The 20,223-nt window shown below is 38.4% G+C and overlaps 1 protein-coding gene across 6 annotated transcripts in view; it reads left to right on the top strand.

Moving 5' to 3' along the window:
- Window positions 1-20,223, top strand: part of RasGAP1 (Ras GTPase activating protein 1) — a 933,257-nt gene that overhangs the window by 166,569 nt on the left and 746,465 nt on the right. For all 6 annotated transcript variants that reach the window (XM_067084371.1, XM_067084369.1, XM_067084372.1 and 3 more), the window contains one exon: window positions 7,298-7,505. In XM_067084371.1, the coding sequence (XP_066940472.1) occupies window positions 7,298-7,505 (208 nt within the window). The remainder of the gene's footprint in view (window positions 1-7,297; window positions 7,506-20,223) is intronic.

Genomic DNA, 20,223 nt, shown 5'->3' with positions numbered 1-20,223 from the left:
AAATGATCATCTGTATGGAAGCTGCTTTGGCCGTATGGATAGCCGACTGCCGAAAGAAGAACAGCCTTGGATACGAACATTACCCAAACAAAGGCTGGGAGCCTGTACAAGACCTTCGCCGCTAAGGAACCAGAGGACAACAGTGGCGACCGTAAAGAAGCAGAAGAAGATGAAGAAGACGTAGAAGATCCACAACCAGGGACGTCCAGTCATTCACCACGTAAGAAACTGCAATTTTCTGCTAGCAGAGGGTGGTATGCAAAGTTTCAGAAATGCTATGGCCTAAAAAGCGCTTCCTTGCATGGCGAGCGAGGCTGCTTTGGCTGACAAGGTCGCTGCTGAAACATAAGTCAGTGAAACCTTCAAGAAGATTATCTCTGAAGGTGGATATCAGCTTGAACAAGTTTTTAATATGGACAAGACGGGCTTGTTTTGGAAAAGAATGCCCTCGCGAATTTTCCTGTTCAAAGAGGAAGCAAAAGCCTCTGGCTTTAAAGCATACAAGGATCGTGTGACCCTCGTGATGTGTGGCAATGTTGCGGGTGTTTATTAAAGCCAGGACTTATTTACAAGTCAAAAAACCCAAGGGCTTTAAAAAACAAAAACAAGAATCTGCTACCCGTACATTGGATGCACAATCCAAAGGCCTGGATGACGAAGATGCTGACCTCCGACTGGTTCCACCAGTGTTTTATCCTTCAAGTGAAGGTGTATCTAGCAGAAAAGGGCATGCCATTCAAAGTCCTTCTCATTATGGATAATGCTGGTGGCTATGCTACTGATCTGTCATATTTGGGGGTTCAGGTTGAGCTCCTACCGCCCAACACGATGTCACTTATTCAGCCAATGGACCAGGGGGTTATCAGGGCGTTCAGACGACAATTTGAAGGCATACTAGCGGCAGTACACAAAATATCCACAAGGCATTGGAAGAAATGAAGCCTGCCACCATTAACACCAGCTGGATGAAGTTGTGGCCTGAGGTTGTTTACGACAACAAAGGATTTACACCTGCCGAAATCCAACACTTGGCAGTACAGAAAGCTGTGCAGTTGGCTGCGGTCCTTGGAGGTGAGGGCTTTGCAGACATGACCATGGGCAATGTTGACGAACTTCTAGACTGCCACTCCCAGCCACTAACTGACGAAGACCTAAAAAAGTTGACAAAGTCAGTGAGCGAAGAAGAAGAAGCAGAGCAGCAAGAAGCAGAATTTGTCTCCCAAACTGGCTTGACTTTGGAATGGCTCGCCAGGCTCTGCAACCTGGCTAAGGAACTGTAAGAGCGGTCACAGGAATGGGACAACGATATGGTTCGATCGGTTCAATTCTGCAACATGGTCGATGACGTCATGGCCCCCTACAAGATGCTCTTCGACTGGAAAAAGAAGCAGCAGCAGCAACTGCCAATCTCAATGTTTTTGCAGCCTCGCAAAAAAAGAGCCAGTTCCTGCTGCTGTTACTACGGATACACCTTCAGAAACCGCAGAAGTGGAAGAGGTGTCCCAGGAAATGGCACCGCCATCTGAAGAGACAATACAGTCATAGACTGCGCAGTGAAAGTCATCATCACCTTTGTCATCATTTTTACTGCGCAGCAAATTCATCACCATCTTCATTCAAGTTTTACTTCAACTTCTTTCGTGGTGAGTACAGTAGCAATCTTTATTTTTTTTTTAATCTTAAGTGTGACTGTACTGTAGTACATGTAATACAGTGCAGTAATATGATACTGTATTGTATTACTGTATATATTGTTACTGTATGTATACTGTATTTTTTAAAATTTAAAGCTTGATGATCACGTCATATACTATAGCTACTTTACCACAGTAATTTAGCCCCGATTATATGGCACTGTAAACTTACCTACCGAATTCATATTGCTTAACAGTTGTCCCTTTTATTAATAGAGTAAAGGGTGGGTTGTTAAGAATACAGGGAGGGTTTTAAAAAGTCCAAATACACGTTAAATAATTAAATAAATATGCTCTCCGTACTTCGCGGAATTTCAGTTATCGCGGCCGGTCTTGGAACGTATCTCCCGTGATAAACAAGGGGTCATTGTACTCCAAAAGCTCGAAGAAGTCTCTGGCCCTCTCAGAAGTGTCAACCCCTCTCAAGAAGGGGGTGATAGAATTAGTAGAGAATGTGGGCTCCCCAGGGTTCCCCAATCGTCTTCGTTCAGAGGGCAGAGTTCAAGATGGAGACAAATCGAACCGTCATGTCCTCCATTCGCCAGGGAGACTGGATGACATCTATAGACATGCAGAATGTGTACTTCCACGTCCCAATACGTCCGGAATCGAGGAAGTTTGTGAACAAAGTGTTCCAGTTCCACGCTCTGTTTCGGGTTATTGACGGCGCCTCAAGTGTTTCCCATATGGCTCACATTCGTAGCAAAATGGCTTCATCTGTTGAGAATCAAGATCTCCCTTTACTGTACTTGGACGATTGGCTACTTCGGGCCCAATCGAAAGAGAAATGTTCGGAGGTCCTTCAAAAGACTCTTCTCCTAGCCCAGGAGCTGGGATTGATGATCACGTTCAGAAGCTCAGTTGATTCCGTCACAATGGATTCTATAGTTAGGAATGATAATAGACTCTCAGAGTTTTCAGGTTTTTCCCTCGCTGAAGAAAATACAGTCTTGCCCCAAGATAGTGCACAGATTTCTTCTTCTGGACCAATGCTCCACCAACAAATGGATGAGTCTTTTTGGGAGTTATTGTCCATAGAACAATTCGTACTCCTGGGCAGACTTCAAATGAAACTGCTCCAGTTCTTCTTAAGAATCAGTTGGAACAGGAAAAAATACCCATAGTCTTTTGTGTTCTGAGTAACTTCAGAGATAAAAGAGGATCTGCACTGGTGGAGCTTAGAAGGAAGGTTGTCACAAGGGAAATCTCACCTTCCTTTGAACCCCAACCCAGACTACTTCTCAGATGTGTCGAACCTAGGTTGGGGAGCTCTTTTGGGAGAATAAGGAAATTTCAGGGACCTGGTCTCCAGAACAAAGAAATTGGCACATAAATGTCAAGGAGTTGAAGGAAGTTCATCTGGGGTTACAATTTTTCACAGAAGTGTGCAACAAGACAATCACAGTGCACTCTGACAGTACGACTGCCCTGGTGTATATTAAAAACCAAGGGGGGACACACTTTCTCCCTTTACGAGTTGGCAAGGGATCTTCTGCTTTGGGCAGAACAATTTCAAGTCAAGCTTCTTACTCGCTTCACTCAGGGAAAGCTCAGTGTTCTGGCAGACGAGCTGAGTCCCTGAAGACAGGTGTTACCCACAGAGTCGACTCTGGATCCCCATGTTTGCTCCGATCTTTGGAAGTTGTGGGGGACTCAGGTCATAGACCTGTTCACGACTTCCAGAAACCATCTTCTCCCTCTGTTTTGCTCGCCAGTTCTGGATCCTTTAGCGTGGGCAACCAATGCCATGCTTCAGGACTGGTCAAACAGTCACCTTTATGCATTTTCCCCCCTTCAGCATGATAAGACAGGTGATCAACAAATTCCAGACTCGCCAAAATCTGTCAATGATCCTAATGGCCCCCTTTTGGCCAATGAAGGAATGGTTCCCGGATCTTCTCGACCTCCTCGCAGACTTTCCAAGGCTGCTATCTCAAAAACCTCATCTGCTAAAACAACCCCACTTTTTGACGTTCTCATCAGGGATTGTCTACTCTGGCCCTGACAGGATACAGACTGTCAGGAAACTTCTTAGAAAGAAGGGGTTTTCAAGATCGGCTTCGCGAGCTAATGCCAAATGCAGGTGACAATCCTCTGATAGAGTATATCAGGCTAAGTGGACAATTTTCCGAGAATGGTGCAAGAAGCGCAGAGTGTCGTCTTCTCGGACATCTATAGCCGAAATAGCAGACTTTCTGCTGTATCTTAAGACCAACAGGAACCTGTCATCCTTGGTGATCAAGGGTTATAGGGCCATATTAAGCTGTCTTCAGACACTGGGGAGTGGACCTTTCCTCTAATCAGGATTTATCTGATCTAATTAGACTGTTTGACACTATGAGACAGAAAGAGGTAGCAGTGGTGCTATGGAACCTGGACATGGTCCTTAAATGGTTGTCTGGTCCCCGATTTGAGCTTATGCATTCGATTTCCCTCTTTCTAGTCGCTTTAGCAGCCACAAAACGAATCAGTGAGGTCCATGCAACAGACAAAAGAGGAGGTTTTTCCCAAGAGAATGCTGTCTGTTCCTTCTCTTTGGGATTTCTAGCCAAGAATGAGTCCAGTTCCAATCCATGGTCTCGTTCCTTTGCAATTAAAAGCTTGTCTGAGATTGTAGGCCCAAATGAGGAAGAGACATTATTATGTCATGTGAGAGCTCCAAGGTTTTATCTTCACAGGACAAAGAAGATTTGTGGTCCTTCAAATGCCTTATGGTGTTCTGTTAAGAATCCTTCACGGCCACTTTCAAAGAATGCCCTGGCATTCTTCCTGAGAGACCTCATCTTGTAAGCCCATTCTTCTGTTGAAGATGAGGTTTTTCCATTGTGTAAAGTGAGGGCTCATGAAATTAGGGCTGTAGCCACTTTGTTGGCATTTGAGCGTAGTTTGTCTCTCTCCTCAATATTGCAAGCGACTTTTTGGAAATGTAAGTCGGTCTTTGCAACTCATTATTTGAAGGAAACTGAAACAGTTTATGATAATTGCAGTAATTTGGGTCCATTTTCAGTGGCTAGCGTGGTGTTGGGGAAGAAGCTTAGGAAGCAATCCTTCCTTCACCTTGATTTGAGGTTCAATTTTTCAATGGAGCCTGGCGGTGCAGTGTACTGGGGTGCCCTCCAGTCCTTCATAGTTGGGCAGTGGTTTTTAACTTTTTATGGTATTAGGTGACATTTATTTCATTGTTATTTTTTCTGTACTGCCCCCTGGGCAGGGGCAACATTATCACCTTTGTCAGCAATTGGAATCATCCTTGCTACAAGGTACCCACTAACATAGTAGGGGATCCTCGGGTATACCGCAGTGCCACTATACGATAAAGAGAGTGCCAATAGAGGCAGTACTTTCCTGCAGCAACTCCCTTATCAGGTAAGGAAACAACAGCCATTTTTTAATGCTAGCAATCCTTTCTATTCTCAAATTCATTACCATTATTAATGTTTTGGGGTGGATATGTTCATGCATCCCACCTCCTGTCAATGTGGGAATCAGCAGTGTAATTACTTGCTAAGTTACTTATATGAAAATGACATTTTTATGATAAAATAAAGTTTTGTATATACTTAGCGAGTAATTACATGATTGGAGCCCTTCCTCCTCCCCTCACGTGAACGTTATGGCACAGACGAATTGAATACTTTTGCTAGTTACTTTCGGGGTTAGTCACCTAGCCAAACAAAATAGTGTGACCCGCAAATTTCAAAATTTTTAGCTGCTGGTTAATAGAAACTATAGTAATGTAATTAATTATTTTATCATAAAAATGTCATTTTTGTACAAACCCCATCCTAAACCAATGATTTTAACCCAACATTTGGTTTTATGGCATTAATTTGATATATCTGTTAAGTGTGTTTGGTTTTACTTTTTTTTTTTTTTTTTTTTTTTTTTTTTTTTTTATAAAATCACTCCCAGATACCACCCCCGGGTTGAAAATAAGTCAACTTGAGCCCTGCAATATTGTTCTGTGGGAAAAGCAGGGTAAATAAAATTCATAAAGTTCATCACAATTGCCACAACAATACTCACTCTCCAGTTTAGGAAATATGTTAATAATTCCGCATAACAATTGTTAAGAGGACGAGTGCAATAATATGCATCAGCTTTCATTAACAAAACTGGCTTTTATTACTGTTGCATAGTTGTCCTTTAAACCAGGAGGCTACAGTTCCAAAAACACATACAGTATTACAGTACTGTATATAACCTGTAATAATAATAATAAAAATAAACCTCTCCCAACCTACAGGTTAATTTTGTAAAGCAAGACTGCTATTGCATACAATCACAGTGTACAGTATATATAATTATGTGGCCTAGAGTTGTCACTAGACTAGAACAGCTTTATACCTGTTTAAAAGCAGTTATTCATTTCGTTCAGAAATCTTGGAAAATGGGAGACTAGGAACACTGCAAAAACAATGGTAACCTCGTTGGTGCAGCCTGATGGAAGTTGTCAGTGCACTTGTTCTTGCTCTACAACAAAACGGGATGCCCAGTTAGTCTTGTTTCAGCCTCAAATTGGAAGGTTGAGACTATGTTATCTTAAGGTTTTTTCAGTCTAAAACCTCTGAGGATGAAGGTTTCACCCTAGCCTTTTTCAAGGGTGGGGTGGTAGCAACAAAATACCTGCGGGGTAGGGTATCGGGAGTAGCCAGCTAACCAGCACAACCATGGGTGACATTTAGGGCAGAAATGCTGGTGATCCAATAGTCTCCAGTATAGGTAGGAGGAACTGAATAGTCCACGTGTGACAAGGACCTTTGCCTTTAACTCAAAGAAGGGTGAGAAGCATCACTTGAGGTTTAGGCACAAGAGGAGATGATGGGGTAGCTAGCTAGTTCCTATCCTCAAGGAGGAACCATTGAGGGCTTGCCAGGTGGTGAATGCCAACAGCCTTCTGACAAGTCACATGGGTGAGAGATATTGTCATCTCCATCTTTTCCTTGAAGAACTTCTGAACTCCATTCTTTACAACCATCATGAAACTGGAAGGAAAGCATGACCATGGGTCCTGGAATGACTGCATGTAGTTTCCTTATTAAAATATTTACATGCTTTTATGGTTAAGAATTTTATGCAGTTGGAGTACTTTTATGGCATGTATGCATGGATTACTGTACTGTATGTGAACGTAATAAAAAATTTCATATTGAATTACGGTAAACCCCCCATATTCGTGGTCTCACTATTTGGGGACTCACATATTCGTGGATTTCTCTGTGGGACGTATGTACCCATTATTTGCAGAAAATTTGCCCATTCGTGATATTTTTCACAGAAATATTCACTAATTACTGTATTTTCATACCATTTTCATGACTAAATGCACTTTTTGTGAAAAAACTATTAAAATACTCAGTTTTAAGCATTTTTAGATTTTTTTTTTTATAAACTATCAAAATAGGCAGTTCTAAGTGTTTTTAGAGGGATTTTAAGTATTCATGGATTTTAGCTATTCACGGGGGCTGCTGCAGCAACGCATCCCCTCGAATATGGGGGTTTACTGTACTGTAGAATGAATTGTTATAGTTTATAATGTAATTATGGAATTGATGAAATTGTTGTGACCTCAGTTTCTTGTTCTGAATTATTTCTTTTTCCAGTCATTGTGCCTTCTTCGGTGAGGAATTCCAGTTTGACATCCCAAGGCAGTTTCGTTTTCTGTCTTTTTACTTATTTGATCGTGATCGACCAATGAAAACAGATAAGATAATGGGAAAAGTTTCCTTAAAGAAGGAAGATCTTCATAAAAATCAAGGCAAAGATCAGTGGCTTCCTATCACACCTGTAGATGCTGACTCTGAAGTTCAGGTAAGTTATGGCACTGTGTAAGAGGTCTTGTTTTATTTTTGAAGATGCTATCTGGACAATGAAACAAGTTTTTATGCAAACCTCTTCATCATAAATGGCCTATAACTCTGCAGGATGCATCAAGGTGCATGAAGCAAAAAGCTCCAAAAAAGTGTAAAAATGTAGTTTGTTAACACAATTAAATATAAAATAAAATAACTTGAGACACTTATTTGTTCCTAGGGAAATGCAAACCATTGCCTTGTACATATGAGTAACCTTCAATATGAGCTGGAGCAATTGTTGAACTTAGTAACAAGGTTGTTATCTGGTAGAGATGGAGTGAGTGGGGGAGTACCCCTCACCCTCCTTATGCCACTTTTTACTTTTTCCCTGGCTGTCAAGAAGAGTAGATGTGCCGTGCTCACTCTCTACCCATCTTTAGCTGTTGATTACTGAATGAGTAGATTGCTTCTTTATTTCTGTTATGAATAATCCTGATGGCTTCTGGTGCTTGGTCTTCAAGACCTAAATTTCATAATCAATCAATTAATCTCATTTGTTGATTGTTTTGCTTGCCCTGTTTTTATATTTTGTCCAGCAATGGAGAAAACACATGGCCAGTGCGGTTGTTTGGTAAGAGGAAGAAGTATAAGAAGTGTGACACCGCTGGATTCATCTGGTGTTTTCTTTCTCCTTCCCTTCGTATCTCTCTGCCTGCTAGTAGTGCTACCCATCCTTGGAGGTATAACACTAGAATGGAGAAGTCTGACTACATCCTCTCCTCAAAGAGTAGGGGCTTACAGTTACCTGGGTCTGATCATTATGTCTCTGCACCTTCTTGCTTAGACTAGATGTCTGTTCCCATCTTATCCAAATGGTAGCTTCTAGGTTACACCAAGTGAGTCTTTTACAGAAATGGACTATGAAGGCTTTGAGGCTGAGCCTGTTGAGGAGGATACTGTGTCTGGGCAAGTCCATGGGGTTAGCGGTGAGTGATAATTAAGTGGAGGAGCATAAAGAAGAGCTCATCATAGTACCTGTAGTAGTTCGGGGTCTTCTAAGAGAGCAGCAATAGACAACAGCTGAGGAGTTTTCTTCAGAGGATGAGGAAGAAATGGAGTGTGCCTGTTGTTTATTAATACAGAATTGTGTTAAAATTTGGGCAAATGCAAAGTTTTTGAAAAATATCTCCTTGATAAAGATGTAGCAAAGTGTCATAAACTTGCTTAATGACATTGTTCTCTCGTACTTTAGGGATATTTTTAAAATGCAAGTAACAACAAACATCATTGTAAATTTTTTGGTGAGAAAGAAAGAGGTAGTCTCAAGGAGAAAGAAGAGAGAAACAACTCCAGAAGCAAAGTTGCCTGTCATTTTTATTCCTTCCAAATAGTCTCGCCTCCTCTTCACCTTCCTCACCACCTTTCACATAGGCCATCAACTCATCCAATTACAGTTAAAGTAAGAACAAATTTACTTCTGTTTATCTTGTTTATGTTCTTTTTTGTTTTACAGGCAGTCCCCGGTTATTGGCAGCCTCGGTTACCGGCGATCCGGTTTTACGGCGCTTGTCTAGCGACGACGATAACCAGATTTTCGTCGCTGATAACCGGTTATCGGCGCTGATCGCCTCTTATCGGCGGCGCTGATCACCGGCTATCGGCGCCACTAACTAGGGATCAGTGCTATTATTGCTGATTTTCGGTTAGCGGCGATCTTTGGTTGTCGTCACGCCGTCGGGAACAGAACCCCGCCGATAACCAGGGACTGCCTGTATTTCTGCTGGTAGGCTTGTTAAAATCGTTAAAATTTTTATTGTATTTTTGGAGGTCTGGAACAGATTAATCCAATTCACATAATTTCTTATGGTAAGAATTTGCTTGGATAAAAGACATTTTGGTTGAAGGGCAGCTTTCTGGAATGGGTTAAGTCCAGTAACCAAGGATAACTGTGCTTAGCCATAAATGTTATTGGAGGGGGTGCACATCCCATTATCACATCAGTAATGATAATTTTTTTTAGCAGATCTATGAAGGAATTTACCTGCTATTTTGAAAATTAAAGGAAATTTTGACTTTTAATAATTCAGGAAGCATTTTGCTGGATCTTGTTTTCAGCTACAGATCTGGTGGTTTTAAAGATTTTGCAATGGTTACACATGAAGTTTTGATGAAGCAAATGAACTTTTGTAGGGGTCGTGCATACTTGGGTGTGCATGGCAACGAAGAGGCTGATAAATTAACAAAAAATACTTGGCTTCATTTACTTCCAAGGAGGTCTTAGCTTTTGTACTTGTCAGAAGTTTTGCTTGAGATGCATGGCAAGAACCATAAGGTTTTATATTAGCAAATAAATTATTTCTAAACAAAGTTCTTCATGCATATGATAAACTAAGAACTTTTTCTGTGGAAAGTAGAAAAAATTAACATGTTTTGGTATTAGGTAGCCTTGGGATAATGTCTGAAAAGTTTTTGGGGGATAGTGTATCTCTTAACTCCCATGCAAGTACAAATGTTCAAAGAGAATAATCATTGAATTGGTCCAAAATAACAAATTCTGTAAAGAGTTTTTGCCTATTTTTCTTTAGTTTGCTTACATTTTTAGTGTAGCAACTGACGTTAATAACAGCAACATATTTATCTTTGGAAAAGAAATCTATTATATTAATATATATAGGGCAAAAAGAATTTATAAATTTTCACTTGATTTGGAAAAAATATGAAAGTAAAGGAGTTTCAGGCTGACTTCTACTCATCACTTCGATCAATTATTTTGTTTTACATTTCAATGCCCCCTGATCCCAAATCCTTGTTGAGGTTGGGGGTGCTTGGGGGCCCACAGCGAGGGTCAAATGCATTATTTGTACCTTTGATTTCTGCATTGGGCTTAACTAATCCTATAAGTTTTCCTGCTTTCCTCTTCCTGTACTGGTGACAACCTTCAGATGAAATTGATTATGGTAATGACTGTTGTTTGAACATTATGCAAAGATTTAGTATAGGTAATAGGCAGGTGATCTCCCCCCTGCCTACTGCTTGGTGGACCAACCTATCCCTCTTCTTTGTTACCTCTGCACTTCCCAGTTTTCTCTTTTGCTTCCTAGGGAGGTTTGGTAGCTTAGTGCCTCTGTAGTATTGCATTTGAAACCCTCCAAGTTATGAGATATACTGTAATGTCCTTGCTCACTGCAAGGGCCACAAGCCTGCTGGCTGGTGGATGTGCGATGCGGATTACACAGGTTGCCAACTCTTCACCACTTTCAGTGCATATGCAGGGTGACTATGCCAGCCCCATTCTTGATGGGATAAAACTCAAGAGGACAAATGACCTGGTTGTCAAAGTCCATCATAGCTCAGTTCCAAGGCCCTGCATGCATAATTGATTATTTTCTGTATATTTCTGATCCTATGGGGACTCTTCCTTTACCTCCCAAGGCACTGGGAGGACATAGTATCTATTTTCATTTACTTAAAATCTCTCCTCAACCGAGTTCAGCCACGGTGACAAATAAGGAAAATATTGAAAGTGCTCTAGGCTGTAATAAGGAATCTCCTCCTGATCCCCCACTACCTCCAAAACCTCTTAGCCCCTTGTCAATGACCTCAGCACCTTCCATACCAATTGTTGACTACCCATGTGAGGAAAAGGATATCCCTGTGAATAAAGGACTTGACATTGTGATGATGGAACCATTCTACCTTGAGCCAGAGGTTTCTGTGCCTGTTTCCCCCACAAAAAAAAGGAACAAAAAATAGTTCAAACTTTTTAACTAAGGGTCCTTTGGAGCCTACTAGAGTAAATACAGGCAGTCCCCAGTTATCGGCGGGGGTTCAGAAAGGATAACCAAAAATCGGTGATTTTTGGGTTTCCAGTGCTGAAAATCACCAATTTTTGGTTGTCAGCACCTCTGTTAGGTATGTATCAGTGCCAATACCCAATTATCAATGCTGATAAGTGGAAATCTGCGATTTTCAGCACAGAAAATTGCGGATTTTCATCGCTAGACAAGCACCATAAAACCGGATCGCCGATAACTGAGCCCCCGATAACCGGGGACTGCCTGTAGAAGAAAATACAGACCTGACTCAACCTTGGTTCACTTTGATTCCCTCTTGGGAGAATCAAACAGGTGAAGGTTTTTGAATTTGCAAGCTGACCAAGATTTATCTTCATTAAAATTGGAAAATACCTGACGAACCAATGCCCATCACAAGAGATGAGCATAAGACAAATTAAAAAAAGTGAATGGTTGGTTGAAACAACAACCAGAATCCAGTCAGAAAGTTATCAGAATATTAAAAATATAGAAAACATAATATAAGCTTTACAAGGGATGAATAGTGTACAAGGCACAGTAGTACAGGTTGACCATCACTAATCCGGCAATCAGTAGTCCGGAACAATCAGTAATCCGGCACAAATTTCAGCTAGAGTAATTTATAATGTTTCGCACTAATTTTCAAATTTCCGGTCGCTGCACTGACTCGCTCATGGCCGCCGATTTGGTGGCGCAGTGTGCTGTATCAACAAACTGGTAGCCTAGCCTACATTATACTGAACTCTATTCACATATTAACAGTATTATACAAACATCAACATAACGAATTTGGATCTTTTTCATGGATCTTTTAAAAAGTTATGCTTTACTACATTGTTTCCAATTGCATATATTCTCATATTGGTTTTGTATTATAAATTGCAATCAATGTTTTGTTTTGGGAATCGATATCGCCACATTTAACCAAGTTCAAAGCGCTTTTCATGCTTCTAGTTAGCGTAAATGAATATGGATAGTTTATTTATTTGGGACAAGGATATTTTTCGTTATACGAAGTGTTTTTAAGTCGAAATATAACTTAAACAGGTCTTGTTGTGAAATTAATTTAGCTATTTTTTCGTTAATATATGACGTTTGCAGGAATCGCAGCTGGCCGCTTTGGGGGCATGTTTTTTTTTGTTTTTTTAGTAAAAAAAAAATCAAGATTCCGTTCGCTATTTTCTCTTGATTTCATCATAATACGAGCTTTACGTATTTATCTTTTATCGGCGTGAAAACAGTAGTAATTTGTATTCTTTCATGACCAGTAGTTTTGATTAAAATACATTCTCTCCAGTTTTATTTACGGTCAAGTTTAATCCATGTTGCCAGTGCACGATAATTAATAGTCATTAGCAGCTTGAATATTGTTTTCTCAGCTTCAGCTACAACTTAATTAAGTTACTGTAGCAGTATATTTCCTGCAATCTTTTCTCCAAAGCAAACAAGGGTATAGTGTAAAAAATATTGTTTTCTCAGCTTCAGCTACAACTTGCAGCTTAAAGTTACTGTAGCAGTATATTTCCCTGCTGATCTTTTCTCCAAAGCAAACAAGGGTATAGTGTAAAAAATATTTCAGTCCTTAACGTCATTTGTAACATAACTACAGTAATTGTGTATTACCATACGATGGTTGAAATACAAGCACAACAGTTGTTATCCGATACGATTATTAGCAAAACAACAGTTTCCCGTTCGGTTGTTTATGGCTGAACACATTTACGCAAGAGTATAACGTTACTAACAATACTTTTATCATTCTCTTTTACTTTTTAACTAGCAGATGGAATAAAGAGATGGAGGAAAAGAAGTTGGTCTATTGTACGTTGGTCTCTCTCGCTGCCTGCGCTGCGCGAAATCTAAAAATATTTCCTAAATATTTTCATATCGGTATTAATTGCTAACCCCATCGTAAACTCGAAATATCGTAAGTCGAATTATCGTAACTCAAGCACTACCTGTATTTGATAATTGTCTTTTCTTTATTAACCAACTTGTACTGATTTATGGGATATTTTAATTCTAGGATGAGGTGCTTAGCTACTGGGTTTCGTGTATTCTAGCCTAATAAATGGCTAATCCGGCACCCTCTAGGTCCCAACGATGCTGGATTAGTGATGGTCAACCTGTAGTGTCAAATCTAGAAGAAGAAATACAAAACAAATCAGTGTTATTAGATTTGTTACAGAAAAGATACAACAATGTTGAAGTCAGCAAAATATATAAGGTCCCTAGCCGGAAAGACAAAAATTAATCAATCAAAATAGCTAAGATAAAGCTCAGTGGCCAGACCTTGCCCTTCAGAATTAAAATACCGTGATTAAACGGAACTAAGATCTTATGCTCCCAAACCCATGTAATGCATGAACTGTTGCAAGTACAGCCGTACAGCCATTAAATGCAGAAATTTTCCCAGATGTGCCTATTGCAGTTTGCTGGACCATAAAACATGCTGAGACTGTGGCCAACCAAAATGCATAAATTGTGGCTTAGAACATGCTTGATCTCAGGTATGTGCATTCTATATCTACAATGCTGAACTTAAATTACTATGAGAACGAACAAGCAAAGTTAGAACTGAAAGTGAGAGGATTGAATGACCTAGCTAAGAAATTCTGGTATGCAGATACTTCAAAATCAAACTATACCCAAACTGAAATGAATGATAATAGAAATAAAGAAATACCACCAAAAAAAATACATGATCAAAAGAACTCTTCCAAGGAAATTTCATACAACAATGACAGTATCACAATGGACAGTTGATTTACCTCTTTACCAGAAGTAGAAACGAAAAATGACATAGACTAAGAAGAATTGAAATCACATGAATGTGATAAAACAGATAACAAAACTCAGAAGAGGCAACTAGATAAGACCCCACCTAATTCCACCAGATCAAACTCTAACAAGAAAAATAACCCACCACTCTCACCAAATGCTAAAATTCAGAAACAGGATAACCTTAAAAGTTACGCTAAATCAAACATTCCACTGTCTTCCAAAGTAACAATAGTACCTTCAGGAGCAGAATCACAAAATTCAGAAGAATGAAAAACCAAAGTATAGATGATGATAACTACAAGGAAAGCAAAGAAATTCACCCATCACCGATTATAGGCGCCACAACAAAAATCAAGAAAAAGAACAAATTGATGAACATGAAGATACATACGTTTGTAGTAAATGCGTTGTAGCGATGTGCCACAAAAATAAAACTAACTGAAGGAAGCCTAACCAACACTATAAGAAATTTCATGTGATATAGGGATAAAAAAAAACAAACATCAAATCTCATGAAAAAGGTTGCATGTGTATTGATCATCACTTAGTATATTACAGAGAAAAACATATCAGTATTGTATAGAATATTACAGAGAAAAACATCAATGTTGTAGATAATATTCTAAAGAAAATCAAAATGGAAACATTAAATATAGTAAAAATGTAACAGTTAACAAAAGTCAGATTCAAACCAACAAAAAAGAATCAAGACCTACAAAAATACCAATCAACGTATAACAAACTTAAGAATAATCTGACCACCCACATATTACACCATTCAACTGGTATATAATTCAGTGGAATATAAATGGATTAGTAACGAGAATGCATTTAGGAAAGTCCAACGACTTATTAACGAACACAAACCATCATTGTTCCAAATATAGGTAAATATATACTAGCCACAACATCAAAGGAAAATGGAAATAATTTAGGAACAGCAGTATATGTCCATAATAAAATAATATATGACAAAGTAGATACAGTATAGATTACAATGAATTACAAATTTCAGCAATAACAATGAAAACAGAAAACTATGTTTGATGTTGTCAACTTATACAACCAGCGTAATAAGTATAATTTAAACTTTTGCAACAAATAATAAAAGAATTTAATCCCATATTAATTGTAGGAGATTTCAGAAAATGTAATCCAATGTGGGACTGTATTATTATTACACCTGATAAAGCTGGAGAAAAAATAGAAAATTTAATGAACACTAATAATCTCTGTTGTCTGAATGACAACGAAGTAAACATACTGATCCAAAACCCATGGAACCTTTTCCTCAATAGCCGTCACCCTTTGTTCAACAAATATAGTTGACAAACTAGATTGGTATACATGTGATGACTCCTACTCAAGGGATCATTTTCCCATAATAATCTTCTTTTTCTTTCTCTGCATCTTCTCCCACTTCTATGTGGGGTTGATGTTTCTGACAGCTTTCCTCCAACTGGTTCTGTCATACACATCATCCTCTGACAATTGTTTGTCTCTCAGGTCTTCTCTAACTACATCCATCCACCTTCACTTTGGTTTTCCTCTTGCTCTCCTACCAGGCACCTCCATCTGCATCACTCTCCTCCCTACATATGTTCATCCCTTCCCATCACATGGCCATACTGCTGAAGTCTTCTTTGCTGAGCCTTCTTTGATAGTTCTACGACTTTAGTAGTTCTTCTTATTCTTTCATGTTTGATCCTGGCCATTTTTGTTACTCCACACATCCATCTGAGCATTTTCATCTTTACCGCATCCAGTTTCTTCTCTTGCATGTTTCTGCTCTATATATCAAAGCTGGTCTCACTACTGTCTTATACACTCAAAGTTCCTTTAACCTTTATGTAGATTCTGCTGTCGCATATGACACCTGACATCTCTCCAATTTTTCCATCCAGCCTGCACTCTGTGTGTTATTTCTACAGCCAAATCTCCATCATCAGCCACTGTTGAACCAAGATACCTAAATTTTTCTGCTCTTTTCAACCTTGTCTTTTCCATACTAATAATATCCCTCATAAATAATAAACCAAAACCATACTCTCCACATTGTAACATGCAAAGAGCAGATTGGGAAATTTTAAACTTTCATACCAGAAATATACCGTCATATGATTATGTTGGGAATCATAATGAGACTAATGAATTCTTTGTATCTTCATTAAAAATGCAGCAGACAAAGCTATTCCTCATTCAAAACCTCACTGGAAAACATAAAGTCCCCTGGTGGTCAGATGATTTGTCTGAATTAGTACAAGAAAAACACTCTTTAGCCAGAAGGTTAGATACTCTAAACAGAAGATTCAATAAAGGAAATAAAATCTTTTCTAGAAAAAAAACATTAAAAATGACAATTATATCACAGTTTTAGAAATAGATGCATTAAAACTTCTATATAATTAAATATCAGCCAAATTTACACTGGCAAAATAATATCTTGGAGGTCATGCATCAGAAATAACAAGCGAAACATCAATTCAAGAAGTATTGGAAAAATTCCAAAAAATAATGTAACAAACATTAGACCACCCAGACAAGCTGTATTAGATAATAGCAAAAAAAATGTTAGATCCTTTCAAAATTAGTAACATACTTGTGACAAGTTTTGCTAAAATAAGTAGTGACCAAAATTTGGACAGACATTTAAAATAATAAAGCAGAATCTATAATACAGTCATACCCCGAACTTACGCAAGGTTAGGTTCCAGACCCTCCCCGCACAAGGCGAATTTCCGTGTAAGTTTTGGCACGGTCTCGAAAAATGCTAGTAAATGCTTATTTCTAGAATTTAAACACTAAATATGACCCTAATCATGCTCCCAAAGCATTAAATTAACTTTAAATGAAATTAAAGTTACTGTAATTTTTCAATTAAAAGTTAGCCTAATACATTACCCTTAAAAAAAGAAATAAGTGGTTGACTAAAAATATAGGAGTGTGTGGAAATTAGTATACTATTTCTCTCCCCATTCCACCGATCTATTTTTAGAAGTCTTCTCAACCTCGTTTATAAAAACTTCTTTATTCTGTCTTTTTCTCTTTGTTCTGAGATGCTCTATGTCTCTATGTTTGTAGATGGTACAGGTAGAATTAGATCAGTTTAAAATTATCTACTGTACAGGTAAAAACATACAGAGAAATGGTAATATGTAGGTTGCACTAACTACGATGAGAGAGAGAGAGATATTACAAATGTCCTTACTTAAGAGAGTGAAATTTTTTATGAATTATTACGGACACAGAGAGAGGGAGAGAGAGAGAGAATTACACAAGAAACCTTTGACCCACTAATCAGCAACACTCCCCCTTCTTGTCATGTTAAATTGACATGTCTGACAGCTTTGCCTTCGAGCTTCTTCAAGTTACAAGAGATGGGGAAATGATATTTGTTTGTTGAAAATACTTATCGCATATGAATTTTGTAATTACAGTTTATTATTATTATTATTATTATTATTATTATTATTATTATTATTAAACAAAAACTTCTTTCAGTTTTCTTCTGAAGATGGAAAGAGAAACATATAAGTGTCTTCCTGGAGTTGATCAAATTATGTGTTAGTGATACTTATTTTACGTTTGAGGGACAAGTATACAAACAGAAATATGGAGTAGCTATGGGGTCCTCATTATCACCAATACTTGCTAATATATATATGGAATATTTTGAGACTAATCTAGTTCCTAATATTAATGTCCCCATCTTGAAATTGAAAAGTTGGTGGAGATATGTGGATGATATTTTTGCCATTCTGCAGGGTGATGAAAGTGAAATAGAAACTTTTTTAGACGAACTCAATAGTTTTGATGATAATATCCAATTCACTCTAGAAAAAAGTAACGATAATAAACTGCCCTTTTTAGATATCTTGATAGAAAGGAAAAAAATAGGATATGAATTCAGCACATATAGAAAGCCCACACACACAAACACGTATATTCATTTCTTCTCTTTTCACAGTCATGATATAAAAATGGGTGTTCTAACAGGTTTATTTCTCAGGGCAATGAGAACATGTGACCCTTGTAAGATAGATAAAGAAATAAATTACATTGATAAAAGCTTTGATTCATTAGCATACCCAGAATGGTTCAGAAAAAGGGCACTCAACAAAGCTAGGAGGATTTTTTACAGGGAAAATGCAGAGTACATGGAATACAGAAAACAAGAAAATAGTTTCCCTCCCTTATATGCCTAAAATGAAACAAATTACATAAAAAATTAAAGAAATTAAATATAAATTTGTGTATACCTTTGGCAACACCGTAAAAAACAAAGTATGTAAAAATAAATTGGAAGGAGAAGATAGTAATGCAGATGATGTAGGGGAGTATACATAATTAATTGCAACAATTGTTGAGACAAATATGTTGGTGAAACAGGTAGGGGAATAAGGACTAGAATCCAAGAACACAGGGGAGTGCTATAGCTAGGCATTGTTGGGAAAAAGACCATAGGATGGATTTTAAAAACAGTAGGCATATATGCAAAAGCAATAACATCAGTCATAGGAGGGTAGTGGAAGGGGCACTCATCAGACAGATTAAAGTGATAGAAGGAAACAAAGTATTTACCTCAGAAGATCCCATAAGCCGATCTTTAATATTAAAAGAAGCTAAGATCGACCCTTCTGACCTGGAGGTTAGGTCTCCTGCCCAACAGACCGATGGTGACTACTCACATACCACAAGGATTAATACCACTGACCATCAGATCTGGATATCAGACCGACAGGAGAGATTAACAACTCTCAAGAGAATGGAAACCAGGACAGCCATCATATAAATGACAGCACAGGAGAAGAAGTTCCAGAAGATTGCTGGGCCTTGAACCAGCCTGACTACCTCATCTCTTGAAAAACGGTCACAGTTAGGACCTGAAAGTACTCGAGATCAAAGTAATATGCAAATATTTACCAGTAAACAAGTTATACACAAGAATCTTGTGGGTTTCTCTTTCCATTATTATTATTATTATTATTATTATTATTATTTAATCTTATTAATATTTGAAAGTTAGTACTTATTATTAGGTAAAAAATTTATCTAACATACAAATACATGTACCATATACATGTACCATAAAAATTCTCTCATCTCAGTAAAAGAGAGAGAGAGGGAGATAAAAATTATTACTTTTTTATATAATGTTATTTAATTTACACATAAAAGCTTGAAAACCTATAAATGACATAAAATATTAAATAAACACTTTTGCATTGTTTCGCAGTATTCGCAAATGTTTGTGTCTGTGAAAAACTTGTGTATGACAGTTAATTAGGTTCCAGTGAAAAGGTTGCGTGTCTGTGAATTCGCGCAACTCGAATTGCGTTTCGGGGTATTATGCTGTACTTAATTTCAAATAAGTAATTTACCAAGTAATTACATAACTATAGTTTCTAACTCACACGGCAGCCTTTTATTTAGAAATCGCGGTAGCGCTTTGTTAGTTTACTGTAGTTGACAAGCCCTGCCCACTACAGTACTGGAAACGACTTTGCTGACAGCTTCATTCTGTTTCTGCTGACTCACGAGTCAATGTCGCGGGTTTGTTGCAGTCCTTTTCACTAGTTTTTTTTGGTTATTCTCACTGGAATTCGGCGAAGTATTGTCACTTTTGCATAGCCTTCAAGCTTTTATTAGCTTTTGTCAACATTTTTGCCTTTGATATGTCTGATTCGAGTGCATCTAGTTTTCAATATTGTAGCAAGGGTTGTAGAACTAGACTAAGTCATCTTACAATTCACACACTATTTGCATTAAATGTAGAATGCAGGTATGTACTGAGGAGAATACTTGTGATGAGTGCAAGGATTTGGATGAAAGTGGAAGGTTCTTGAATCTCATCATAATAAGCTTGAAAGGAATAGGAAGAGAAAGGCTGCCTCTAGAGCCAAGAGTAGAGCCCCTGTTAGCCTAGATTCTACCCCAAGGCCAAAGTCAGATCTTAGTCCTGCTATTCCTTCTTTCCCTATTCTTGCCCTTTCTCCTATCCCCAGCACTCCTACACTCAATCCACTTACTCCCATGCCTGGCTCCCATACTTCCGACCGCAATGCCACTGCCAACCTTGAATCCAGGTTTGATCAGAAAATAAACCTGGTAGTGCATACTGTGTCCGAGTTAGGA

Source organism: Macrobrachium rosenbergii, chromosome 41 (genome assembly GCF_040412425.1).
Source record: "Macrobrachium rosenbergii isolate ZJJX-2024 chromosome 41, ASM4041242v1, whole genome shotgun sequence".
Taxonomy (NCBI): Eukaryota; Metazoa; Arthropoda; class Malacostraca; order Decapoda; family Palaemonidae; genus Macrobrachium; species Macrobrachium rosenbergii.
Note: the sequence above shows the minus strand (reverse complement) of the source record. Positions and strands in the feature narration are given on the sequence as shown.